This window comes from Vicia villosa, linkage group LG3 (assembly GCF_029867415.1).
Source record: "Vicia villosa cultivar HV-30 ecotype Madison, WI linkage group LG3, Vvil1.0, whole genome shotgun sequence".
Lineage (NCBI taxonomy): Eukaryota > Viridiplantae > Streptophyta > Magnoliopsida > Fabales > Fabaceae > Vicia > Vicia villosa.
This window is the reverse complement of record NC_081182.1, coordinates 43,751,018-43,777,169: the sequence shown is the minus strand read 5'-3', so window position 1 is coordinate 43,777,169 and position 26,152 is coordinate 43,751,018. Positions and strand designations below refer to the sequence as shown.

The window sequence follows — 26,152 nt, the reverse complement described above, 5'->3', positions numbered from 1 at the left end:
GTTATAAATTATTCAATAAATTTAAAAAGTAAAAAATTACTTATAAAAGAGAATAAAAAAAGTATACTTGATTATAAATTTTCTTTCATCAAATAACTTAATTAACTTATTCACCGGATAATTAAAATATTCCAATATTTTCAAATTGATCCTAAGGTTCCGATGGCTTTCAAATTGTTCACCAAAAAGGTGTTTTAGTGATTTAATTTGGTGGTTTCATCATTTGTTGTAGTTTCGTCTTTAATATAATACTAAGAACTAGAGGAGGACCAAGCTGGCAATGTATGATTTTTCCTAGTCAAGAATAGCGAGAATTAGAACACGTACTGGGCATATAAATATTAATTTATTTAACCAAAATTAAAATCATTTTTCTCACTAATTTATAGTTTTTTGGAAACTCTGGTTCTAATTAGACTCAAACTTGTAATAAACATGCAAGTAGTATTTTTTGTCTTTTGTTACCAAAAAAACAATTTTAATTCACGAGGAAACTGAATATATTTGCCCCATGATGACATGTAGGAAATGACTGTCACTAGACCTAAATAGCAACTGAACCAGAAATTTGTTTTTAATGACTATCTAAAACTGAAATGGCATCATGTTGCTTTTACCAAATGCAGAAATTATGGAACAAACTATTTGATTCTTTCTAATTCTCATTCATAACTTCATAGTGCTGCGTAATAGGACTGACATTCATTTCCATGATTTTAAACAAAATTAAATTTTAAATAAATTTAAATTCTCTTTCTTCTTATTGGTTGTTCCTAAATATATGGATTTAGGTCCGTGTCCATGCAAGAATTGCTCTTACAACAGGAATTTAGGCGTCAATAGTAACCTTGTATTGAGAACTTTGTGTACACCCAACCAATCAGTATTTCACTTTAGCCTCTCTCTGCGGAGTCTCTCCAATTCCCTGGCCATTTGCCAATGTTCAAGCGACATGCTGGTCTCACCATAGCTCAAGGACATGAGGCGGCCCATTGTTAACCATCTGTAAAGATAAAAATAGGTAAGGATATGCTACAAGCAAAATACTACAATACATACATGTCACTCAATATACCTGCTAAAATCTTGTATACTCAAGCTCCTATCTGCTTGTATGGCGTCAACTAAATCACTTTCTACCATCTGGAAACACCCATATCAGGGAAAAGGCTTATTATACATTCTCATCATAAAGATTAAGGTAGCTTGAAATGACTGTTAGAAAAATTGTGTTTCCAAATAATAATGATGGAACTAGAGTGCTCTGGAATAGGTTGTAAATAACTGAATACTAGTAATTGTGACTCATGTCCATGTTTTCAGCCAAGATACTTATAAATTGCAGTGGATAATGTAAAATCAAATTTAAAATGCCACTTCTGATAAAGTTTAAGATGTCAGTTCATTAGTATTTTTTTGTAACATGTAACTTCCTAAGTTTTTGTATTATAAGAGTAGGGCTGATAGTGATAGCTAACGCAAAATCTTCAACTGGTTTATTTCTATTCCAAAGAACCTTTATAAAAATTGTTATAAGCATCACACATACCTTCTCCATTCCTGATTCCATGCAGTGTGGCAATTGTCTAACAGTACCTAAATACCACCTCCAAGCTTCCAAAGTTTCTGCTGAAACAGCTTCTGAGCAATTGGTTGCAGAAGGCCGGATAGGTACAATTACATCAGCTGGCAAGATATTTGATTTCCCTTCAGACAAAACTAGCAGTTGGACATCAGTTGCCATTTCCATTTTATAGTACTTGAAATCATAATCCACCTGAAATGCATACAGAGGGTATGTAAGCGTCATCTTTGAAAAGTAATTAATAGAAAATGGAAAGTATTTTTTAACAAGAAACAATATTCAGAGTGCAGAGAAATTTGTCTCAGGAATGAAAATTCAACGTAAAATAGAAAGCTTGACCATGCAAAAAGATTACCTTTTGATTTTCCATTAAATTTTTCAGCAAACTGGCATTCTCTACACCGACAGAATTGAGAGTTCCAGCTTCTAATTTTGTCTCATCAACAATCAAATGAGAACCTTCAGCTAGTTGCAAGACTCCAGTTTCTAATCTGGAGCATTGACACAAACTTGTAAATATATCTGTATACTAGTAAGTCCATGATCAGAAAGATTATCAAATATGAACACATACCTATTTTTATCATAATTTTTTTTTGGAGCGAGAGAAGCAGTGTTCAAGTATTCCACTGTAAGGGGTATGCAATGTGTGAAAGGCACAAGGTTTTTGACGGCAAGGTTTAGTTGCTTTCCAAATATAGACGCACTTTCTTTGTTAAAACAAGTAAAATTTACTGAAAACTTTCCAACAGCAATAGCATCTACCCTGGCTTGCACCTGGTCAAAAGCAAATTGATCCTAATACAAACACTATCAAGAGTGGAGGGGAAAGGAACAGTGATGTATAAAATGACTAACATGTGAGACAAACAATACCCAAATCATTTACAATGCTTGAAAAGATAGAAGGGGATAATCTAGTAAGAACTGCATACCTTGGATAGGAGATGTAACAACATGAAATGAGCAGCTACATCATCATTGCCTAGAACAGCTGAGAGATATTTTAGCAAAGACTCCCTGATACCTTTGACCAAGTCAGGTTTTAGCTGTGATGTCAAGAACATTTTCTTTATCAAGGTGTTTTTAAGGTTACGAACTATCCCACTTCAAGATGTTAATTGCAAAATATAAAGCATTTAATTGTGAATAAATCCATTTGGGTGTGTACCTCTATAATAGGTGTCTTCTGAAGGAAGTCCAAAGTTGAAAGTTTCCTGTGAATAAGACAATGAAGCCGTGGTACCTGCGACATAGAAGAGAAAATTGCAAACAAGCATGTTACAATTTATAAACCAGATGCTAAGAGAACATGGGAACTATATATACAACTGCATATTTAAACTTCTTTTATGGCAAATTCAATTGGAACAGCCACATGCAAGCCTCTTACTATTCTCATTGACCAAGTGCCCCCTGGGGTGATGATTTATACATACCTTGTTAGGTGGGAAATGATGCAAGGGATCTTCACTAAGTCCATTCAATAAATCCCTATCTTCACAGTCGTCCTGAAGCTCTAGATCAGATGTAAGGATACCCACAAATTCAAAAATGTCATTCAGTCTCAGTTCGGACTCTGGTGTATCATATATCTGGCATGGCATCAGAGGAAAATGAGGAAATAGATATGATATAATTCCATGAAATTAAGTGAAAAAAAGTTAACCTGTATCATAGCAATCTAAAACCTGAAGACAATAAATCTTACCTTCACAATACAACTAGAAGAGTTGCCATTGAGACCAGGCACTAAACTCGTACAAGAGCTGGCAGTCTCGGGCACAGCACCCTGAGGTTGAGGTGCAAGGGAAGGGTGTTCGCCTTCTCTCTATAAAACAAATAGAGAAAACAATTCTTTAAGAAACAAAAGTAGAAGGTTGAACCAATTATCAAACTGAAGTAGTTACAAAATAGTACTTAATCAACTATTAAGCATATTCAAAACATAAACTGGCAAAACACCACTAGATCTAATATCAGTCAGTTATTCAGTACAAATCATAACACTTAAGTTACAAACTGAATAGAGTACTAAATAAACTACTCATGATTCCATAAATCAGAACATGTAAACTGAATAGAACACTAAATAAACTGCTTGTGATTTCAAAAATCATAACTTGTAAACTAAATAGAATATTGAAGATTTGAGGGTCTAAAGGGATCAAAAGTCTGTAAACAGAAATTAAAAAAATGAACAATAATTTCTAAGAACTCTAAACAATATATCCAAAAAGACAATTCTTCGATGATAATTTTCTATCAATCAAATTCATAACACATAATTGGAATTGGATGAGAGAAATTCATACCATTCTTTTAGAGTTAGGAGAAACCTCGACGACCTCGTCGTTTTCAACCTGCAAATGAACAGTCAGTGAGAAAGTTGAATAATAAACTCCAAATTAATCCAAAAAAAATCAAATGTCAGGGTTAGCAGGAATATACATGCATGTCAGATGACTCGTCATCTCCTCTCCTCCGTTTTTCTCTTTGATCTGATGTACAATCCATAGATACATCGGCAACTGTATCTGGCGTATATTCCGCCCAAGGACTCAGTCCCGGAATCTATGCACAAATAAATGTTAATCCTAGGGAAAAAATCTAAAGTGGCACGAGAAAAAACCTAGAAATCAAAAGCTCACCGGAACACAGTAAAGTAATCTACGCTCCCAGATCTGCGTATCAACAGAGGAACCCGCCGGAATAGGATATTGAGCAAAATCCGTAAACTTATTGGTCCTCCACACGGAACCATCCTTCAATAAAAATTCATATACCCAAAATCAATCTTCAATTAAGCAAGCAATTCAAACAATAAAGAGAGATAAAAAAAATAAAAATAAAAAAGCTACCTTGAAAGTGCCAACATAAAATTCATTTCCCAGCATGTCCTGAATCATCCCACGGAATCGAACAAGAGTATTGGGCTTGACGTACTTGATTGTAGCTGGGGTGAGAAGCGGAACCTAATAGATCATAGGGTTTAGTCAAAATGAACAATTAGGGTTTAATGCTGGAAGAGAAGAAAGTGGAGGTTACCTGAGAGAGTTGCGATTGGTCGGAAAGGAAGTGGCGGAAGAGATCGATGGCGCCCCAGTCGCGGCCGTTTAAGGAGGTGGGATCGGAACCGGAGGATATGGCGGTGTCGAAGGTGGATCTGACGACACCGAGGGGGTTTGCCAGTAAATCGTATTGGGGGCCAACCATTGTGGAATCGGTGAGTTGTGAGTGGGAAATGGAAATGGATATCGGAGTTCGTAGCGGTTATGTTCTGTGGAGCAGCTTTGTAGGTTTTCTGTTTCCCGCCAAATCTTCTTCGGCCGATCCTTCCCGCCATTTGTGAACCTTCCTCTTTTATTATTATTATTATTATTATTATTATTATTATTATTATTATTATTATTATTATTATTATTATTATTTTATCAGAAAAATATGTATGAAAGATAATTGTTTTGCCACGTGATTAGGGCCGTAAATGGAGTTGAAGAATCGAAATTCATCCAGGAACTGGTCCAATGGAACCGGACAATTGGACCGACCGAAACGAATGTTGGTCTGGTAATGAATATAATTTTAATTCGTATCCAGAACAAAGAACCAGACCATTTATCCAACGGATACCCGGTAAGCATGCATATAAATTATTTAGTTTTTTTATTTCATCATTTTTTTCCTCTCTCTCGTCTCTCACTCTTTTATTCCGTCTCCTAGGGTTTCTTCTTCCCAAATTCCGATCGAGACACAGTGGTTCCTTGCATGAGTGTTTGAATCATTTATGTTAGTGTGATTTGTTCAAGACTTCAAGCCTACTACTAGTACTACAATCGTGTAATGTTTCCAAACTCTTATATTTCTTATTTTTGTTCGCCTATTGTTTACAATGTTTGCACGTTTGATATACTGAATACTCCTTTACCTGGTATCAATTTTCACATAAAATGTTGTGATTTCGGAATTGTTCTTGACCCTGTTTCAATGATGTTATAAAATTTTGACCGAAACAGTTTGAGTATTTGATTTGTTGTTTATATTGCTTGAGTTGTGATAAAAAATGTCTGAGAGGATGATTATCTTGATGAGTATTATTTTCATTAGGGTTTCAGGATTTTGAATTGAGGTTCTTTCTGTTTCAATTTCGAACACAATTTTGACCTAAATTGTTTGAGTATTTGATTTGTTCTTTATATTGCTTGAGTTTTGAGAATAAATTGTTTGAGTATTTGATTTTGTTGTTGAGTTTTGTTCTACATTAGGGTTCGGCCTTAGGGTTTTGAATTAAGGTTCTAATTGTATTTGTGTTACTCAGTTTTGTTCATATTTCATCATACATTATTGTTTGATTGATATTTTTTCTTTTTGCCATGTTTTTTCAAGATTCTTCATTGACTCCAGCAATGGATGATCTTATTGATATTAACATGATGCTTGATGGTAGTTGGGAAGAGGAGACAACGGACAGAGGAAATTTAGAGATTGGCGAGATGATTGATTTGGACCTTCCAGTTACACTTACAAATGACAACACTACTCAAAATACAACTACTATTCAAAATACTTCTACCACACAAAATACAACTACTGCTGATGATGGTGCAACCTTTCCAATTGACCCAGGCCAGAGTTCTCAAAGTCAGAGAAATGCATTTGGTAAAGCTCCTCGTCCTACGAAGTCTGCTATTCATACTGAAATGGTTCTTATAGAAATGCCTGATGGTACCAAGAAGTGGAAATGCAAATGGTGTGGTAAGCTTTACACTTATGGTGTGAAATGGAAAAGTACTGGTAATGGTAAGAAACATTTAGAAAACTGCATTCAGATAAAGTTAAGACTGAAAGGTAATACTGACAAACATGTTGCACAATATAGGTTAAATGTAGGTGTTGATAATACTCCTGGTTTGGGAACATGGACATATAATCATGTTAGGGTTAGAGAGGTTGTAGCTCATATGATTCTAGGTCATGAATTTCCTTTTTCTGTTATGGAAGGTGTTATCTTTAATGAGTTTCTTAGAGAAATTTATCCAAGGTACAAAAAGATTACTAGACAGCGGGTTAAGTTTGATTGTGAGACATTATATGAGGCTGAGAGAGTTAAGATGAAAAAGTCTATGTTTTTGATTAACAGGATCAGTCTTACAACTGACTTGTGGTGGTCTGGTGAGCAGAGGATGGGTTATATGACTGTGACTGGTCATTTCATTGATTCAAAATGGCAGCTTCACAAAAGAGTTTTATCTTTTAAGAATGTGCCACCACCACATTCAGGTGAGGTTTTGTGTAGGGAATTAATTAAGGTCATGGATGACTGGGGCATAACGGATAAGGTTATTTCAATTTCAATTGATAATGCTAGTGCCAATGATAATTGTATTGTTAGGTTGAAGAGAGATTATTCTGGTAGGAGAAATCTACCATTGGATGGTAAACTGTTTCATGCGAGATGTTGTGCACACATCCTAAATTTATTGGTTCAGGATGGTCTTGATATGATTAAGGTGACTGTTAATAAGATTAGGAATGGGGTCAAATACTTGCTGAATTCTGATACTAGATGCAAAGCCTTCAAAAAAATTGTTGATGAGTTGCAACTTAAAGGTAGAATGCAAGTGTTGGATACTAAGACTAGGTGGAACTCAATTTGGTTGATGTTGTCCACTTCATACCACTACAGAGAATTATGGCCTAGATATGCTGAAGAAAATGGTGCATTTCTCAACTATTTGCCTGATGCAAATGATTGGGAAGACGCTCATGATATTTGCAAGTTCTTGGAGGTTTTTGCTAATGTTACATCAATTATTAGTGGCACCTCTTACCCTACTGCTAATTTGTTTTTGGCTTAGCTTTACAGGGTGAAGGTTCTACTTGACAAACCTTCGAGTATCTCAAAATCCTCAGCTGCAAGCGCTTGCTAATGAAATGAAGTTGAAATACGACAAGTATTGGTCAGAGTCTAATACATTGATTTCTATTGATGTCGTTCTTGATCCAAGGTATGTACATTTTACAAATAGATAGTTAATTATGTTGCCATTGTATTGTACAATAGGTAGCTACTATTCTGCTTTGTATGTTGCCTTGAGATTCAACCTTGGCTTATGATAAATTATGTTGCCTAAGTTATACATCTTCAGGCCACTTCTATGTCTCTGATCTGCTTGTGGTTCTGTTTGATGAATTATTCATATGATGACTTTTGTTGCCTTGTTGTGTACTTCTATTTTATTTAATCTTGGCCTATGATGAATATTGAGGCCACTTTTATGTCTTTGATTTTCTTGTGGTTTTGTTTGATTTAATCTTGGCCTATGAAGAATTTTGTTGCCTATGAAATACATGTTGATGCCTATGATTTATGTTGCCTTGTTGTGTACTTCTATTTGATTTAATCTTGGCCTATGATGAAATTTGTTGCCTATGAAATACATGTTGAGGCCTATGATTTCTGTTGCCATGTTATGAATTGTGAATCAACATTGATCTATGATGAATTTTGTTATCTTGTTGTGAATCTGAGGCCAATTCAATTATCTAACATTGTGAGATGTGACTCAATTGTGCCTATGATTAATTGTGTTGCCTAGTGAGTTGTGACTCAATTGTGCCTATGATGAATCTGAGGCCAATTCTGTTACCTCCTTCTGATGTGACTTTAGTTGTGTCTAGGACCAATTCTGTTACCTTATAGTGTCTTTTGTTTCCTATGATGAAATCAAATTTTGAGGCCAAACAATGTTGAAAATAAATTATGCAAATAGGTATAACTGAATTTAAGTTGGTTGACAACTCTACTTGTTCGAATAGGTATAAAATGATCTTCATCAAACGGGTATATCCCTTCTTGTATTCAAATCCTACCCAAGCCACTGCCTATGAACAAGAGTTGGCAACCAACTTAAAATCTCTCTTCCAATTATATCAAGATACTTATGGAACCAATGGTGAGAATGTCCTTGTATCTGAGACTCCAGAGGTTGGGTCTAGTTTTGGGTTGGGAAGGAGGAGTTTTGAAATGTTTTTAGAAACTGTTGTTGGTAACACTAATTCAAAATCTGATCTTGAATTATATCTTGAGGAGCCTCCCTTGAAAGTTCCCCCTAAAACTAAGTTTGATATTTTAACATGGTGGATGGGGAATGAAGCCAAGTATTCTGTTGTTAGTAAATTGGCAAAGGATATTCTAACTGTTCCAGTTACAACAGTTATTTCTGAAGCAACTTTGAGTGCTGGTAAAAGGGTTATTGATCTAAAACGATCTTCAATGAAAACTAAGACAATTGAAATGGTTCTTTGTGGGGGTGATTGGGTGAAGGAGAAGTATGAAATTAAAAAGGGCTGCACTGCTAGCATTATAAGTAACCTTTGATTATATTTATGGATGGTCTATTTTAATTGAATAATTATATTTCTTTTCCTTATGAAGTTATCCTTTTACTTTTGTAGCTTGAAGAACCACAAGATGAACCTTTAACATATCATTTTGGTGAGGATCTGGTTGTTGCTTCTTCTACAACAGCAACTTGAAGATATAATTGCAATGCCAATGATGAGATTGTTGTGAGGCATTAACAAATGTAATGATATTTTGTGTTTTTTTGAAAACAAAATTTGTATAACTTACGTTTGAACAAGTTTTAATTATTTGCATCAACTTTCTATTTTGAACATGTGACTTATTACGTGAATTTTTATCATATTATGTGAATTTTGATCAAATGTAATGTGAATGTCAAATACTCAAATTGGAATGAGAAAATGATGTGAGTTGATAATGTGAAATTTGCTTAAAATTTCCATTTTTTTCTCTCTAATTCGGGTGGTCTGGATACCCGATCCGAAATTTTCGGTCCGTATTTGGTTTTCAATACCAATTCCTTAAGTATCCAGTTCGGTACCGGTTTACCCGAAGGTACCAGATCGGTTTCGGTTTAAAAAATTAACCAGTACTGTTTTGGTCCGGTCCCGGTTTACTCGGTTAAGTGTTCGATCCAACTCTCGGGACCTTGGATACCTGGACCGGTCCAGACCGAAAACAACCCTACACGTGATAAGGTCTAACATGTGGTAGAACGGATCATATAAATCACAGTACAACAAAACTAAAGATCTATATGGTCTAAAATACATTTAATTGAGAAGATCGACATACTCAAAAGATTCATATTGTCATGATTAGACTAAGACCCAACATGTGGCAAAACGTGTCACATGAGTCCTAGTTTGATGGATGACCTAATAAATGAGTAGCCCAATAGATAGGGAGTCAATAAGGTATATGGTCTAGGTAATAGGCAACCTATAAGGTACATACAAGCAAGATTACACCAATGGCCAATATGCGGAAAACTGGGACACCCATGTTCTAATATACCTAGTGGCCTTGGAGATGGTTACATTACATATATTAAAGATTGGTTGAGACCTTGTTAATTGTCATATTACAATAACCTATATGATCCCCTAACGTTTATTCTACAAAGATAACTTTAGCAAACATAGTATTTTAGGTTCTTGAAAATCCAAGGACCCTGCAACAAAATCCCTTGCAACAAAATCCTAACGAAAGCCTTAGATTGAAGTACACATTATTCTAACATAAAATCATCCGATTTACGGTTGTCATTAACTTGAATGTTAGAGTGTTTGCAAGTACTTTGCAAGTCTTTATTCTACATGGACTTACAATAGATCGGGTCCTTCTTTACTAGGACCTACGATAGAATTTATCCTTCTTCCATTAGGACCTATGACTTATTTAGTCCTTCTTTAATGAGGACATGCGACAAAAGTAATACTTATTCCACAAAGGCCTATGACGCATAAGATCTTTCTTCCATAAGTACCTATGATAGAACTGGTTCTTCTTTCCTTATGAACTACGACGAATCTAATATTTTTTTCCACTAAAACATGTGACTAAAATTGTTCCTTCTGTACATATCCCGAAAAATATTAATAAAGATGTGTCTTGTACCCGACTAAAGAGAATAGTTACTTCATCATTCGGATACCTCGACAAAGCGCTTGTACGCGAGCTGGGTGTGGGATAGAAGAAGGGTGCGTACCGAAGATGAAGGAACCAGAGGAGTCATCAAAATTGGTCATTAAGACAGGCGTTGCAAGGATCATCATTGAAATCCTTATTAAGGTTGACGACGAACGTTGCAGAATGAGGCTTAATGGAGAGAAATTCAAGAGTTCCCTCTTAAATGAGGAGTTTATGATCGAGCGTATATAAAGGGGCTCCCACAAGAGGGTTAAGCAAGACATCTTTCTTGTGCTTACTTCACTAACAGTATTACCCAAATCCCCAAATAATCTCATAAGATTCATCTCATTGAGGTTCTCCCTGTTCCAATAGGAAAGTCACCCGTTTAATGTTTTTCCGCAAGAACACCTTCTTTCACCAAAACTTGTGATGAAAAGTCCTACCAAGAACCATTGTCATCCTCTACTGATCTCCACCCCCATTGTGAACTTGGATCATATATTATAATATTAACACCGTGTATGTTAATGACTTATCATTCTTGTTTATGTTCATAATCATAATGGATCAGAGAGGTTATATAAGCTTTGTGACCCATTTCACTTAACCATTAAAGATGAAAATATGTGATTCTCTCGTATAATGTAAATAGAGTCCTGCGAGCACTAGGTCTAAGGATGAATTCAATGTTAACTTCATCAAGTCCAATAAATTCCTCCCTTAAATGTTGAAATCAAAGGAAATAGAAAATTTGAATTTGTGTTATCTAATAAAGGCTACGAAACTACTTAATAGTTATGTTGAAGGTTAAGTGGAGTAGCATATGCCTAAACGATAAATGAAAAGAAAAAAAAATCAACCCATTTTTATAATTCGAGTTATAATATTTTAACATAAAAAATATTTTAAGTATTAGTTAAAACCAAATTCACTCATATAATCATTTTCAACATATATTTGTATATTTCTATTTCTTGGTGTTATTGGTCACCTCTTTCAGTATTATGGTACTGATGTATTTATAACCCTCGTGAGCTTTGAATCGGATGAGCAAAATTTCCCTAAAATATAACAACCTTCACATGAGTGGGTGGTTGATACCTTAAAATTCAAGAGATGTAGTTAAGCCCCGCGACTTCCTATGCATCGGTAGTTAACCCAGTAGACGCTCCACCCACGATCACATGTTATGGACGAAAAAAATAAGAAGTCTGACAATGAATTTAGACGCGGCGATCGAACCAAACGAAGGGCACTCGAACTAATACCAGAGCGACCCAGGAAGGACAAAACGTATGCATCTCGCTCTCGCCCCCAACATCTTCCTCAATTATTCCACTACAATAGGAAAGAAGTGGTCGTGGACATCTTTCTTTTAAAGTGTCACCCTCCTTTCATAGTTGACACCTCCACTAAAATTGGATTCAACCTTGCATATTACTAAATTTTTGGTAAATAATTCAATATTTTCAGTATAAATATAATTTTCAGTAGTGTATTTATGATTTTTGGTATGAACTAATATCGAGAAATTTTGAAATTCCTAATACCATGCTATAAATAAATATTGAGAATTCTGAAATTCCCAATAAATATACATGCAAAAATACTGGAAATTTTAAAATTTTCAATAAAAATCTAAAAAATTGTACCGGAAATTTTGAAATTCCTAATAAAAACCTTACTTTTCACAATATTTTTAGTAAAAGTGTAAAATTTTCGGTATTATTATGGACGTTTCGTAATTTAAACAAATTCGAAGTGGATTTTAAAGAATAGGTGAAAATTTTGCAAGCATAATATATTCAATTCATTGAATTTGTGGGAGTGCCATATTTAAATGGGGTGGGATAGAGGAGCTTGCACCAATAGCCCAAGACAACAATTCTAAGAGCCTACCAAACAATGATGATATTATGATAAAGATAAATAAAAACTTGTATGGTTAATATTGAAGGAATTCATTAAGCCAAAGAGGAAAACTATACTTTAATCTTTCAATCTTGTATTGACTAGACAATGAGAAAAGTCTCTTCTCCACTACAAATAACAATACAATAACATATCATGATCCTAGAGAAAACAACCTTGTAAAGAAATTTCCAGTTTTGGCCTTCTCTGCACATGCTACATGAACATATCTTCCAAGCTTATCCACTTGCCTTGCTTCACCCTTTGTGTCCTTTTTGCACACTTTGCATGTTTTGTCTACCCAACCCTCTTCAACATATGCCCCATCCACTGCTCAATACAACAAAAACAACAACGTCTCAGTTTTGTTTCAAAACCAAACATTGATTCAATCATACTAAAATTTTGTATCAAATGAAAATTGTTGGTTGTTCAATAACTAATTAACTATACCTTCAACATACGATTTGAAAAAGTCCTTATATGTTCCACCAATTTTCCTTCTAAGAGCACCATACTGCAAAATATAAAAAATAATTAATTTTAGGAGAATCATAAAGATTAAAAGATGAAGAAATTTGAGTATCTTATTATGTACCTGTTCTTTGCTCATTTTTTCTCCGGACTTTGTGGCTTCTCTAGCATCTGCTATAAGCTGAGCATCTTGTTCGGATCTCGGTTGAGCAAAATCAAGTGCATCCGTTACACTTGTAAAGAAAGATTGCTTGTTCTTATCTTCTTCCTTCTTCTCTTGCTTGGCTGAAACTATGAATTTTTTGGTTCTATTGTAGTTATTGGTATTATTATGTACTAGTTTTGATTTTGTAGTGAAACTGGAATAATAAGGAGAGGTCAATGGCAAAGTCCCAAGACCCATTTGTGGTTCTTGAGTAATCACCACCTTGATTCCTTTAATGAATTAGAACTTGCTTATTGGAATCTATGTTATATATGTGTGAATTATATGAGTGTGTTTCATTCTTTTTCAGTTTTGCGGTATGAAATTGCAGCCACAAGTTGATGTTAATTTTGTCCATAGCACTGTTGCCACTAGGAAAACTTGGTGGTTAAAATGTGGACTATGTGGCACTTTGGGGAGCTCTTAAAATGATTGGATCTAAATTATTTAGCTTAATGCCATGTAATTATGTAATTCACGTGGATCATTAATTTCTAAATAAGGTAGAGAATTTCTTTGTAGACCTACTTCTCTTCTTGGTCATCCGGGGCGAATTTCTCATAATGCCTCTATATTTTGGAAATACATTTTCGAAGTCAATTTGTTATAAAAAAAAAAGTGGTTTCGGAGATGTATTTCCGAAATAAAGTTATTTTCTAGAAAAAAAAGGTGTTTCGAAATTGCATCTTCGAAAACACCCCCTTTGAAAGAATTCGGGTATGTACTTCCAAAACACCTCTGATGCAGAAACAATGAAACAAACAACAACGCATCGATTTATTATAAAACATGGAAATTACAAACATCACATAACATAAAATTAAAGTTACATATTGTTAAACACGGGTAGGTGGGGATGAGTCAACATTTTGATAACGTCGGCACTCGATCTTTGAAGTTTTGCATCAAACTCGATCGGACCCTTCGAAGAAAATCGGTCAAAAGTTGTCCACAAAACCGCTAAATCTTCGTCGTTCTTGACTTCAAATTGGGTGAACTAAACATCTCCCTCGTCATTAAGCGAAGGCGAGCAGTACTCAAGCTTGACAACCTTTCGATTTTCTGGGTATTGCAAGAGAGTGTTAGGCGACGTTATCAACTCCGCCATTCTTTCAACAAAAAGATCCGGCCAAGTCTCCGCCTCATTTGTATGATGTGCCGTCCACTGACAAGAAGTAGCCGGTATAGGACACCCCAGTTTCAAAAAAACTTGCACAAAGTGGCGCGATCTTAGATACCCGATACATATGATGCGGGTCGACGCGTCCAAAGGCGGTCGACTATGAAGTGGAAAAAAATGTCTCACATAATCCAAATCTCGTCAAATCGACACACACCCGATCGTACGCACTTGCTATGAGATGACCTATATCGGGGAATGACATCCACTTCGAAACCAGGGCGTGACCTCTTAGTGATGGAACAAGGGAATCACGAATTTTATCAAAGTTTTCTTGATTTTCATAGAGTCGGCCATAGATGTCCCTATGCGAAGTCAACTCTGAAATAAGTGTCCTTCAGATAAGAGTGTGATTTTCTTCTCCTCTTCCAAGCAAACTGGCAACGGCTCGATACCCACAATTGCCGTCGGTGCCAACATCAACTATGTTATCAATATATTTGTGCATAAAAAGAGGCATCTCATCAATGTAGATCATCAGAGGTTTTTTGATCGGAGGTGCGCGGCGGCTTCGAAATACGGGCTGCTTTGTTAGCACTACACTTGGACTTTGGTGTTGGTGAATCCGGGATCAATGCATCAACATGGTCAAAGTAGGAATGATCTCGTTTGGTTGATGTGTCTTCTTGGGTACTTTCGGCTTTTTAGGCTCACCTTTGGTTTTAACCGGTTGAGATGGCGGTTTCAAATTGGTGGTCTTCGAAAATGCAATTTTTCGCAATTGTTCTTTTATGTGCATTTTCATGGTGTCATCCGCTTTAGCAAACTTATCCATTATCACTTCCAACTCGTCGGAGATGGTAATTTTGGATTCATTTTCTTTCGGCGGCTCGAAATCATCAAAACGGAGCTTTTTCCAATGGTCAATTACTTCATCCATGCGTATCGGTGAATTTAACTTCATCTTTTTAGAAAGTATACAAGCACATGGAAGCCCGTAGGTTTTTCTAATTGTGCACTCGCATTTTGAACTATCCGGCCCCGTTGTCTCCGTTCGCTTGGCCTCATGAAAAATAAAGTTCAATCCCGAACGGGATATGTTGTAAATCAATTGCGAGAATAGATTTTGGCCCTTAAACCGGTGTTCCATAACCGTCTTGCTCTGACCATACGATGTTTGGATTTCATTGTGTTGATTTTGGAGCATTTGGTTCACGGTGTCCCATCCCCGACACAAATCTCCCTTGCTATCACCCAACCATCTCTTCAACGTCGCATGTGCGGATTCAACTCGGTTAGTTGTAGTGCAACCAAGATGTCTTACTCGATACGTTCAAGCACAAACAACTCTTTCTTTTACTTTGTCAAGGATAGTACTCTCGACGTAATGACAAAAATTGTTCAAAGAAACACACAAAGTCCGGAATTGTACCACTTTTTCGGTATAAGAACAGATTATTTCGGAGATAAATCTCCGAAACAATATCTGATACATTTTTTTTGAATTTTCAGAGCTTTCAGAGATACATCTCCGAAAACACCCCCATTTAATGTTTTCGGAGATGCATTTCCGAATTCTAAGAAAATCTAGAAAAAAAATTACTTCAGAAATGTATTTTCGAAATAGAAATGTTTTTGGATTTTCGTTACGGGTTCTCCCCATAGGGTGTCTACAAAGAAATTTTCATAAAATAAAAGAAACTTAAATCAATTTATATAAGCGCTTTTGGGCTTTATTGAATCTAAGAAAAAGTTTATGTTTTTGACAATACTAACTAACTGATTTATGCCTTTATAGAAAAAACATTACATGTATTGTTTCATATACATAAAAATATATATAAATGTGATGGGTTAAGTGGGAATTTGTTTGCCTTCCTAAACAAAAGGTGGATTAGGAGTAAAAAATCTTGTTTATTTTAATCTATCATTATTAGGGAATCGGAAGTGGCATTTTTTTACATGATGAGAATGCACATTATTCAATCTTCTAATTTTTATATATGATAATATATCATCTTCTATATTGCGGGAAGATGTCGCACGTTGCAATGTTAAGCAATCCACTTTGTGGCTCGATATCATGAAAATTAGAGAAGAGAATTACGCAGGTTTGAACCAACTTAACATCAATTTCATAGCTGAAGTGGGTAGTGGAAACAAAATTCTGTTTTGGATGAACATTGAGGGATCTTTTTCCTAATCTTTTTTCTTTTGCAAGTAACAAACACATACACATTTCAAACTTGGACGTATACAACAGTGAATCGTGACAATGGCACATCCCATGGAATACCGAGATAATATTAGCTTGAGGGATCTTTTAGTATTTATGCCTTAGTAAACCATCTTCTTCTTTTAGTTAAACTATCAATAACAATGTTTATAATATACATATTAGTCAACTTCTCTAACCTTGGGTGAAAGATAGCCAGATTTCTATCATCATACCTAAAGACGAAAAATATTGAATGCTACAAAACTTGCAAGAAAAACCTCCATAATCGAATGATATGGCCTACGAGCAGTACACCTCTAAAAATAGATGCCTCACGATCCAAGCTTCAAGCTATTTGGACTTCCCTTGATAAACAGGGCATCATTTCTCAATTGATTAAGGCCTTTACCTCTCTGTCAAAACTGTAAAGTACCATAGTTTTGCATCCCAAAAACCATGTAGTTGAAAACATTCACATAATCTCATTCTTATGAACCACTTAACATTTTGGTAGTCAAAAAGGGAGGAAGAAAAATAGTCTTTTACTTCCAATACTCATAGATATCTATAATTAATTATCTCACAGTCCCATTAACAAAAGTCTTGGTAAACTGCACTGCACTGCACATAACTCTGCCATTAAACCCTATATATATAGTTATAACAACTCTACATGCAAAAACACAATAACAAAAACCATACCTAATTACATGTTAGTTTTTCTACACAATATAAACCATCCCAACCTCCAACAAAGAAACTGGTGGAACCTTAAGTGCCACATCAGGCCCTCTACAATTCCTTCTCAAGAAATTGTATCCATAGTTAAGTGCTAACTTCTTCAACAAAGATGAACCTTGCTTTGTTTTCACATAAGAATGTCCAAGAATGAATGCAATACCAGCTTCTTGTGCAGCATAAAGATCTTCCAACTCTTCCTGCATTTGCACACCAGCCTCAGACCTTGTCTCACTTTCATGATCATTGTCAATAGCAAACCTCACCCGTCTTTCTGCCGCGTCCATCGGTTCCATCTCGATTACGTTTGTCATGCTTTGTACAGACGGGAATCCAGACGCGCTCCCGGGTTGGACACTCTGCTGACTTTCGTAGCCTTGTTGGCTGCAGAAACTAGTTGTTCCGATCACGGTTAGTCTGTAACTTGATGATTCGTTCGAGTGTGAACCGTCATCTTCAGTGCTCATGCTATTCCCACGAGTTCGATACCAATCGTATTGGATAAAGTCAGACAGCTTCTGTACTAGTTCGGATTCAAATGAATCAACATCCTGGTGAACGTCACGATATCCATATCGGACTATACATCTATAAGATCGATGAGCAGCAGGTCCTACACGGCCGACAAGGTACCTCTCTGCAGGAGTGACATGAGGCACTGGTACTGATTTTACGCATACGAAAACAAGGACGCGGTGATACGCGGGGAGGTTGGTGACAAAGCGGGAGAAGTTGGCCGGAATGCCAGTGGTGAGATCAGTGAACACAAGGCCTATTCCAGGGACTCTGGCAATTCCTAAGCTTGGACCTAAAGCTAGAAGCCAATCTAGTGACACCTTGTTGTGAAGGTCGTATTCGTATTTCTTGATCGTTGCGTAGTGCCAAAGGAACATTATAATCATTAGGAAGAGAGCGAGGAGGATCGGGAGCCAGGCACCCTCGCGAAACTTTGTTAGTGAGGCCGAGAAATATAGCAGTTCAACGGAACCAAAAAACAGTAGGAAACAAAAGGCTAAAATTGGCGGTTTATTCCAACAAACTACAATCACTAAGGAAGTTAGGCATGTTGTTACCAACATCACGGTCATCACTGCTAACCCTGCATAAAAAAATATCAAATTTACGTGTCATTATAATTACGATTATTCAGTTAATCACTTAATCATGCAGAAAATTATAACATACCTGATGCATTTCCCATGTGTTTTGTGTCTCTAAACCCAATGGTGACAGCAATGCAGAGGATCATGAGCATCCAATTGATTTCTGGGATGTAGACTTGACCATGTATCTTGTCTGATGTATGAACAACCTTAACTCGTGGAAAGCAACCGAGAGATTGACTCTGATTTATGATAGAAAATGTTCCGCTAATGATTGCTTGGCTCCCAACAACAGAAGCTAAAATAGCTAAGATAAGCACAGGCCACCTCACACTTTCTGCAGCCAAAATTTTGCATAATGTTTTCTATAATATCCTTTTGTATTGTACTAAGCAATAACAAACTTACTAGTTAGTAATTTCGTATAAAAGTGATCTGCGGCGATGAATACCTGGAACTGAGACATAGTAGCTGATTTGGAGATCAGAGTTATGATGTTGTGACAAGTAAGCAGCTTGACCCATATATGCCAATATAAGTGCAGGATATACCAGAAAAGTGAATGCAATCTGAATGGCCATATAATTGAAATGACCTAGATCAGCAAACATAGCTTCCGAGCCTGTTCACAAGGTCAATACATAAGAAATGCACCATAAAGTAAATTACATTAACTATAGAAATTTCACAATGCTCCATGTGAAACTCGAATCCATTGATTCGTGAGCATAATATCTTACTTAGTCGTAGTGAAAGTATATTAAATTTGACATTTTAAAAGAAATAATATGATAAAGGAGCAGTCCATAATTTGTTCAAAAGTAAATATTCGCAAAGAACTTATTCCATGTCTTAATATCTTAAAGAAATCATAGTTTTGACTCTGAGGTTTCTCAAAAGATGCTTCGGATATATTAGTCTTGCGTTTTCCAAAAGCACAACATATGCATATTTGTAGATAGATACATGTTTGGGATTAAAAGGATAAATAAGAAAATAGCACAAGACATTATTCCTTCTGTTACCTGTTATGCAAAGTAATATTCCACCCAAAGACAACCATCCACTTATCTTTGTCTTTTTCAAGAATTTGAACATATAATACGGCGAAAGAGCTTTATACACATGAGGATTCCATTTGAATATATTATATAAGCCAAGTGTGCTAATGCACAGTAACCATGTCAGCACAACTGGCGCAAAAAAGAACCCCACCTTATGTGTACCATAGTGTTGAAGCGCAAACAAACACACCAGTATGAAGCAAGTGATCGGAATCACAGCATCTGCAAACACAAAAATCAATAGCTTCAAAATTCAAGTACCGAAGAAACAATGAACAAATCATGAGAATGCTATAAGTGAAACTTACACTGATGGTGTTTCTTGGACATGATAGATACCTCAAGACCCGATACTGCTGAGAAAACTACATGAATGAAAAACTACATCAAAAAATTTGATATGAAAATAGTTGTAAGACATTGTTTTTTTTTTCTTAACCCTCCGGTTGGTCTTGGTAATCCGGAGTTCAGCCATAGATTGTTCCAAATACGATTCAAATTAGGGTACTCCCGATCAATTCGACTTAACTGAAAATCATTAACCAGTTGAGCCCAAATCAAGTAGCTATTTATAAAAATTGCGAAACAAGGAGGATATGATTGTTACCAGAAATAGCAGGTGTAAGCACTCCATCCCCAATTACCATACAAGTACCAAGAAGAACCACAATCAACAAAGCTGTATGCAAAGTTTTATACTTTTCAAGCAAAATCTTCACTTTAGAATTATCTTTCTCTGGAGGCTCCTCCATCTTATATGAAGAAAGTGCTTCATCAGCATGCTGTCTATTTGGTATAAGACTCACTTTAGCATGCCTACAAATCAATGAATAGAGAGCAAAAGTTCCACCTGCACAACCATACATACATGAAAATCATCAACAGGATGAAAAAGAAGATGAAAATGAAATTCAAATTCAAATTACTTACCCTCTCCATTATCATCAGCTCTAAGAACAACAAACACATACTTGAAGAGTGGAATCAATGTAAGAGTCCAGAAAACAAAAGAAAGTGTGCCATAAATCTCTTCATTAGTCTCTGAATGTTCAATATCCTCAGCAAAAGTGCTTGTAAAAACATACAATGGAGAAATACTCAAGTCTCCATACACAACACCAAGACTTTGGTAAGCCAATAGCATAATAGCCTTCCAAGAACCCTTCTGAAATTTAAATTTTACCAACAACTCACTCAACAAAACATCAACCAATGAAAAAAAAACCAACATTAGAAAGATGAAATCTCACTAACCTTTGAGTTGTCCCAACACTTTCCAGGTTCAAGATCCATACCTCAATGTTTTCACACAAAGTGTACCAGTCTATTATCAGATCTGAACTCAACAACAACAATAACAACAACTTCAATGGAACACAATGAAGAAATCTTAAACCAAACAAACTACAGCCACTCAATACTAATCCTGTCTGTTTTCTGTCTGTGTCAAAAATCAAAACTCAGTAAAGAATAGAAAAGAAAAACATTCACTCCCTTTGGATAAATATGAAACTCACTCACATCACATGGCTTCCATATCTCTGTCAAATCTTGAAAAGTGGGCACACATTATTTCTTTTCCCAAATATTAAGGAACAAACATGATAAAAACATATCAACAATACTATAGCATTACACATATTACATTAATATACTATAGTATAAAAATAATATAAATTCTTTGTATAACTATACATATAAAAAAGATATTCTAGAAAGAACTATATACAATAAATAACTATTTTTGTTATACAAGAAAAAGTAAAAGCACTGAGAAGAATGTATGGATATGGAATACTGGTTGTAAAGCACTGTGGCAATGTGATGTAACATTATTTAAATAATTTACCGTCCAAAAAACAAAGGGATGAGTGTTTGTTGGAAAGTCCAAGACGAATGTGTTAGGAGAATGATAAAGAAATGAGGTAACATCATGTTGAACTAGTTGTTATCAAAAAACAAGGGAAATTGTCTATTGATATTGACATAACGTGTAGTAATCACGTGATTTAGCAACACTTACAAATTCACCTGTCACTATACCTTGCGCCTGCACAATCTAGAATGCAAAATTTGAGGATTAGTTATCTTTCCCACTTTGCCTTCTTTTGTGTTTCATACACACTTTATGATTGGATATTTTTGTCATTTTATTTGGTGTTGATATGTTTATTAATCATACACATTGCATGCATAACTACAGTAGTAGCTATAATAATTAATAATCAAACTTTCAAAGTTCCCCACTCACTCACAGGCCACACCTAACTTTTGGAATTCTTTAGTTATTTATTGGCCGTTTCTACATATTAAAAAGAGTAGATGAAAACCGAATACATCCAATCAAAGAGTTGAAACGATGTGTACAAAGTAGGTGAGCCATAATAATGACAATAATTTGGAAATAGTAGTAAAGTAAATTTTGGTGATGATGGAATAGAGCATGTAATAGTATGAGCTACCTAAAAAGCAAGAGGCATGTGGATCACTATAAATGTAATTTGGAAATGGCCATAATAACTAACATCTGAACAACTCAACGTGCTTACATGGTCACATTAAAGCCTGGTCCTTCTATCTTTCTTTCAAGGAAGAAAAAGAAAGGGATATATCAATGCCAACTTGCTAAGCCTTCCTACTTTTCCTTCTACTTTTTATGTTTGGCAGACTCCACTTTCGACTTTATAGCTTAGAGCTTAGAGTTAAAAGCATATATCATTAAAATATAAGATTGTTTGGGAAGTTATTTGAACTTTGATTTATAATATACTATATGAGTATTTTTTTGACAATTTTGTTTCCGTGATCTTAAATCACATATTGATTAAAATATATTTTTATAATATTTTATATTTTTTATCAATTAAATAAAGAGCCTCCAAAAATAAAGAGCCTCATAATTTTTGAGTCTCCTATAATTAAATTTTTGTATATATTTTAGAATTGAGTGCAATGCTTTTTATATAGTATTTTGAATTAAATCGTGTTTTGCATGCATAAATCAAACTCTTTTGGTAAAAATCAATTCAATATGGTTTAAGTTAAATTAGTCGATTGTTTAGGTCAAGAAACACATGAATGGTTCCTATCATACTAGCTTTAGATTCAATATTACATTTTAATTTAATCTAAAAATCAATTTTTAGAAGTGTGATTTGGATCAAGGTTAAGCATGATTATAATCAAACATGAAAGTGAAAATTCATATTCTTTCCAATTTGATTAAAATCGCATATTATACTTGGTTCTATTCATAGTGCAAAATCCCAGATATTTGCTGATTCTGCTTAATTTAATCAAAACAGAGAATACATTTGATTTGAATGACATTGTAAAATATGAATAATCTTTTGATTTTGTCAAGTTTGATTCAAATCACAATTTACACTTGATCCGAATCATGACACTGTTTGTCTCGAATCACAAATTAAACACAATTCGAATCATAGCACTGTTTGACTCGAATCATTATGTACCCTTGACTTGAATCATAGGCGCAAATTTTGGATTTTTATGTTCTTGATTCAAACTATTTCTCTCATTTTACTCTAATCATATCCATTGCTTGTGACTCAAATCATGGGAGTATTTGCACTCATTTTTGTGCATAATCTCAAGCACATATATAAATCATTTTACTCTCTCCCTCACCATTAATTTTCAATTTTTCATTTTTCATTTCTCACCATAATAATGAGAATGATTACTGTGTTGACAATTACTTTTTTGAGAGTCTTTCTAAAAACTTGGAAGCCCACTTTCAAATAATGCATTTTCATATTCATCTTCAATCTCTAGAAAGATTAACATCATTATTGCTTCTCAATTCTTAGAGAATGTGAGATCTATTGTAGAGGAGGTTCATTCTTTGTTGATGTTTATGAAGTTCATGAGTTGTAGAGAAACGATCTAGATGGGTTGAATAGACCCTTATTATATTTTCCAAAAATAGAATATCATAAGTTTTAAAAAATGCGCGCAAAAGTCTTAAAGCGAAAATAGAGACTCGTGATTTTCTTGGAATTCAACCACGTTGGCAAATACAAAATTGAAACTCATAGATTATTCAATGATGAATAATTGAATGATTATATATTGCATAAGATATGTCCCGTACAATATTTCAATTATGACTGGATTCTAACAACACTAGTTTCTAGAATTTAATCAGCACTAAAGCTCAATTAGGTACCAATTCTAACAAAACCTAACCTTACATAATAAATTTCCACCAACTAAATTGAACAATAAACTACGCTAAGAATTAATAAGTTGAGCGTGCAATATCCTACAAAAATTAAATGCAAGAGTGATAAAGAGAGTGAGAGTACATCAGGATATATAGTGGTCTGACGTTCTTCCCCATTTTTCCTACTCCACTCTTCAATATTTTTTCATTGGAACTTGTTTTGTTTCTTTTTATTTTGAAAAATATTACATGAGTTCATACAATCACTAACCCAAAAAAATACAGAGAAAGTTAAATCCCCTATATGAATCTTGACTTGTATTAAACTTAATGTTAAAATATTCTACAAAATCTTTACTCGATTCTCGCTTCTTGAATCTTCCAACTTCACCAATCTACTCACATTCTTTGTGTGTACCAATCACCCCTTGATACCACCGACTTCTTGAGTGATGAACTGTCTGAAGATTTGAGAAGAACTTCATCTTGAGCGTAGCCTTCCACACTATCACTAACAAGGTTAGTTGGAGAGAAGATTCACCTTCTTTTCACTGGAATTTATCACAACCAATGACAACAACCTCAATCTTGTAAGCTTCATAATTTTTTTTAACAAACCTTTAAGAACAATTAGTTTCAAGACACATCTCCCTCAATAATTACAAATCTCCATAATCAAGTTCTGAAATTAAACAAGAGATTCGAGATCAAAGAATTTATTTTTGCAAGAGTTTTTTAGTATTAAAAATGAGAGGGTGTTGATTTCAAAAAATCACAATGTAGATTATGATATTGCTATTTGAAAATGAGATGACAAAATGAATTTTAGGTGCTTAAGATTAAGCACATAAATGGATGGAAAAAGTTAGTTAGATTCGAGTTAAGAACATTTCATAATTTTAGTCAAATGAGCAAGTGCAGTGAAACAAGATCTCACAAAAGAAAAGCTACATATTTTCAATGATTCGAGTCATGAATGTTCATGATTTGAGTCAATGCAAATTGTGATTGGAATCAAACTTGATAGAACCAAATAGGAGAAGCATGGAAAGCATTGTGATTCGAGTCAGTGGAAAGTGTGACTCGAGTTAAACTGGGCAGTGGCTAACATGAGGTTGCATGATTCGAGTCAGTGCAACTTGTGATTCAAGTCATAATGTTGCATGATTCGAATCAGTGTAAACTGACATTTGAATCACAAACACCGAGAAATTCACGTTCTCTTCTATTTCATTTGATTCAAGTCATGGATTTTGAGTGACTCGAGTCACACACAATAAATCTCAATTTTTAAGTTTTTCAAAATAGTTTGAGATTTCACTTCCCACATAACTTGAACTAACATCAAATATGGTTCTAGTTCCATAAACTCAAGTAATTAACTTAAAACATCATGATCAAACTCAAATACAAAAAATTGATTTATGCTTACTAAAAACGAATCAATTCAATTTTGATTCAGAGATGTGCAATTATGAAGGAGACTCAATAGAAAATAATAAACGAAACAAAAGCAATAAGACAAGCAACAAAACCGAATTAGAGTTCTCCCCATGAATGTATTAGGGACATGTAACTTTAGTCTTCCCTTCTTTTATGCATGACAAGCTTTCACTTGGAATTTAGTCGACTTTGAGCCAAAAGCAAAACGCTTGTGCTCCCCGCACACAAACAACACAACATAAAACACATAAAACAATTCTACACTCACATTATAACGCCCCCCTCCCCCCTCTTGACAACATCAAAAAAAGTAGATCAAAATGAGTCTAAAAAGAGTATATATATATATATATATATATATACACACCAACTTATTTAGACTATTTTTAATATATAAGAAAATATAAGTCGGCCTATAAGGTTTTATAGGCTTTTTTAATAGCCTAAGTCTGACCAATTTAATTAAATAAATATTTTAAAAAGTTTAAGTCTGACATTTTTATTAAATAGGTCTGGTCTGACCTACGCTTAAATAAGCTAGGCTATAGACCCTTGTTGGTCGGTCTGACCTATAAGATTTCATATATTTTTTTAATAGCCTAAGCCTAACCTATTTAATTAAATAGACTTTTTAAAATGTATAAGCCTGACTTTTTATTAAGGGAAATGCTAACTAGTGCTCTCAGGGCAATGGTTAAGCATTTCAAAATAGTAAATTTATCTCGATAATTTGTGTATGCTTAACCATTATCCTGAGGACACTGGTTAGCAAAACCCTTTTATTAAATAGGTCTGATCTAACATGTCCTTAAATAGGTTAAGCTATAGACTCATGTTGATCGGCCAGAGCTATTCCATCTCTATGTAACAAGGGAGTGAGTCACCACTGCTTTATTCAGGACCAAAGATACCTCTATAAATATGTAAATCTTAGGACCGAAGAGGAATCTCCAATTTTCTTAAAAAAAAACACATTATGAACTCTTCTCACTCTTCATAAGCAAGCTCTAGCTATTCACCATAAAGAACCTACAAATACATGGCCACTTTATTGTACTTTAAACAAATTACCAATTACCGTAAAAAATTATATGATTA

The 26,152-nt window shown here is 34.7% G+C and overlaps 4 protein-coding genes across 11 annotated transcripts; 1 reads left to right on the top strand and 3 right to left on the bottom strand.

Moving 5' to 3' along the window:
* Window positions 1-846: 846 nt before the first annotated feature.
* On the bottom strand, window positions 847-4,918 carry LOC131655560 (mini-chromosome maintenance complex-binding protein-like). 2 transcript variants are annotated; one of them, XM_058925405.1, is made up of 14 exons: window positions 4,634-4,918; window positions 4,447-4,560; window positions 4,237-4,350; window positions 4,037-4,159; window positions 3,901-3,948; window positions 3,297-3,416; window positions 3,025-3,180; window positions 2,757-2,831; window positions 2,521-2,634; window positions 2,160-2,383; window positions 1,941-2,076; window positions 1,550-1,777; window positions 1,076-1,143; window positions 847-1,003 (listed from the first exon to the last, which is right to left on the bottom strand). In XM_058925405.1, exons 1-14 carry the CDS (start codon window positions 4,799-4,801, stop codon window positions 889-891), a joined length of 1,803 nt encoding a protein of 600 aa, XP_058781388.1. In that variant the 5' UTR covers window positions 4,802-4,918; the 3' UTR covers window positions 847-888. The 2 variants fall into 2 exon arrangements, with proteins under 2 accessions (XP_058781388.1, XP_058781389.1); XM_058925406.1 differs by having other exon boundaries at window positions 2,160-2,362.
* A 1,073-nt stretch (window positions 4,919-5,991) lies between these two features.
* Window positions 5,992-7,443, top strand: LOC131657958 (zinc finger BED domain-containing protein RICESLEEPER 2-like). Its single transcript, XM_058927300.1, has one exon. The coding sequence runs from the start codon at window positions 5,992-5,994 to the stop codon at window positions 7,441-7,443; it is 1,452 nt and encodes a 483-aa protein (XP_058783283.1).
* A 5,106-nt stretch (window positions 7,444-12,549) lies between these two features.
* Window positions 12,550-13,469, bottom strand: LOC131655558 (uncharacterized). The gene is made up of 3 exons (XM_058925404.1): window positions 13,099-13,469; window positions 12,954-13,017; window positions 12,550-12,830 (listed from the first exon to the last, which is right to left on the bottom strand). Exons 1-3 carry the CDS (start codon window positions 13,375-13,377, stop codon window positions 12,655-12,657), a joined length of 519 nt encoding a protein of 172 aa, XP_058781387.1. The 5' UTR covers window positions 13,378-13,469; the 3' UTR covers window positions 12,550-12,654.
* Window positions 13,470-16,979: 3,510 nt separating this feature from the next.
* On the bottom strand, window positions 16,980-21,609 carry LOC131661187 (potassium transporter 2-like). 7 transcript variants are annotated; one of them, XM_058930632.1, is made up of 9 exons: window positions 21,466-21,609; window positions 20,677-20,758; window positions 20,353-20,587; window positions 20,030-20,272; window positions 19,731-19,787; window positions 19,384-19,644; window positions 18,810-18,980; window positions 18,441-18,695; window positions 16,980-18,354 (listed from the first exon to the last, which is right to left on the bottom strand). In XM_058930632.1, the coding sequence occupies exons 2-9, from the start codon at window positions 20,713-20,715 to the stop codon at window positions 17,240-17,242; spliced, it is 2,376 nt and encodes a 791-aa protein (XP_058786615.1). In that variant the 5' UTR covers window positions 20,716-20,758; window positions 21,466-21,609; the 3' UTR covers window positions 16,980-17,239. The 7 variants fall into 7 exon arrangements, with proteins under 7 accessions (XP_058786615.1, XP_058786616.1, XP_058786619.1 ...); XM_058930633.1 differs by having other exon boundaries at window positions 21,446-21,565; XM_058930636.1 differs by having other exon boundaries at window positions 21,454-21,472.
* Window positions 21,610-26,152: the final 4,543 nt, after the last annotated feature.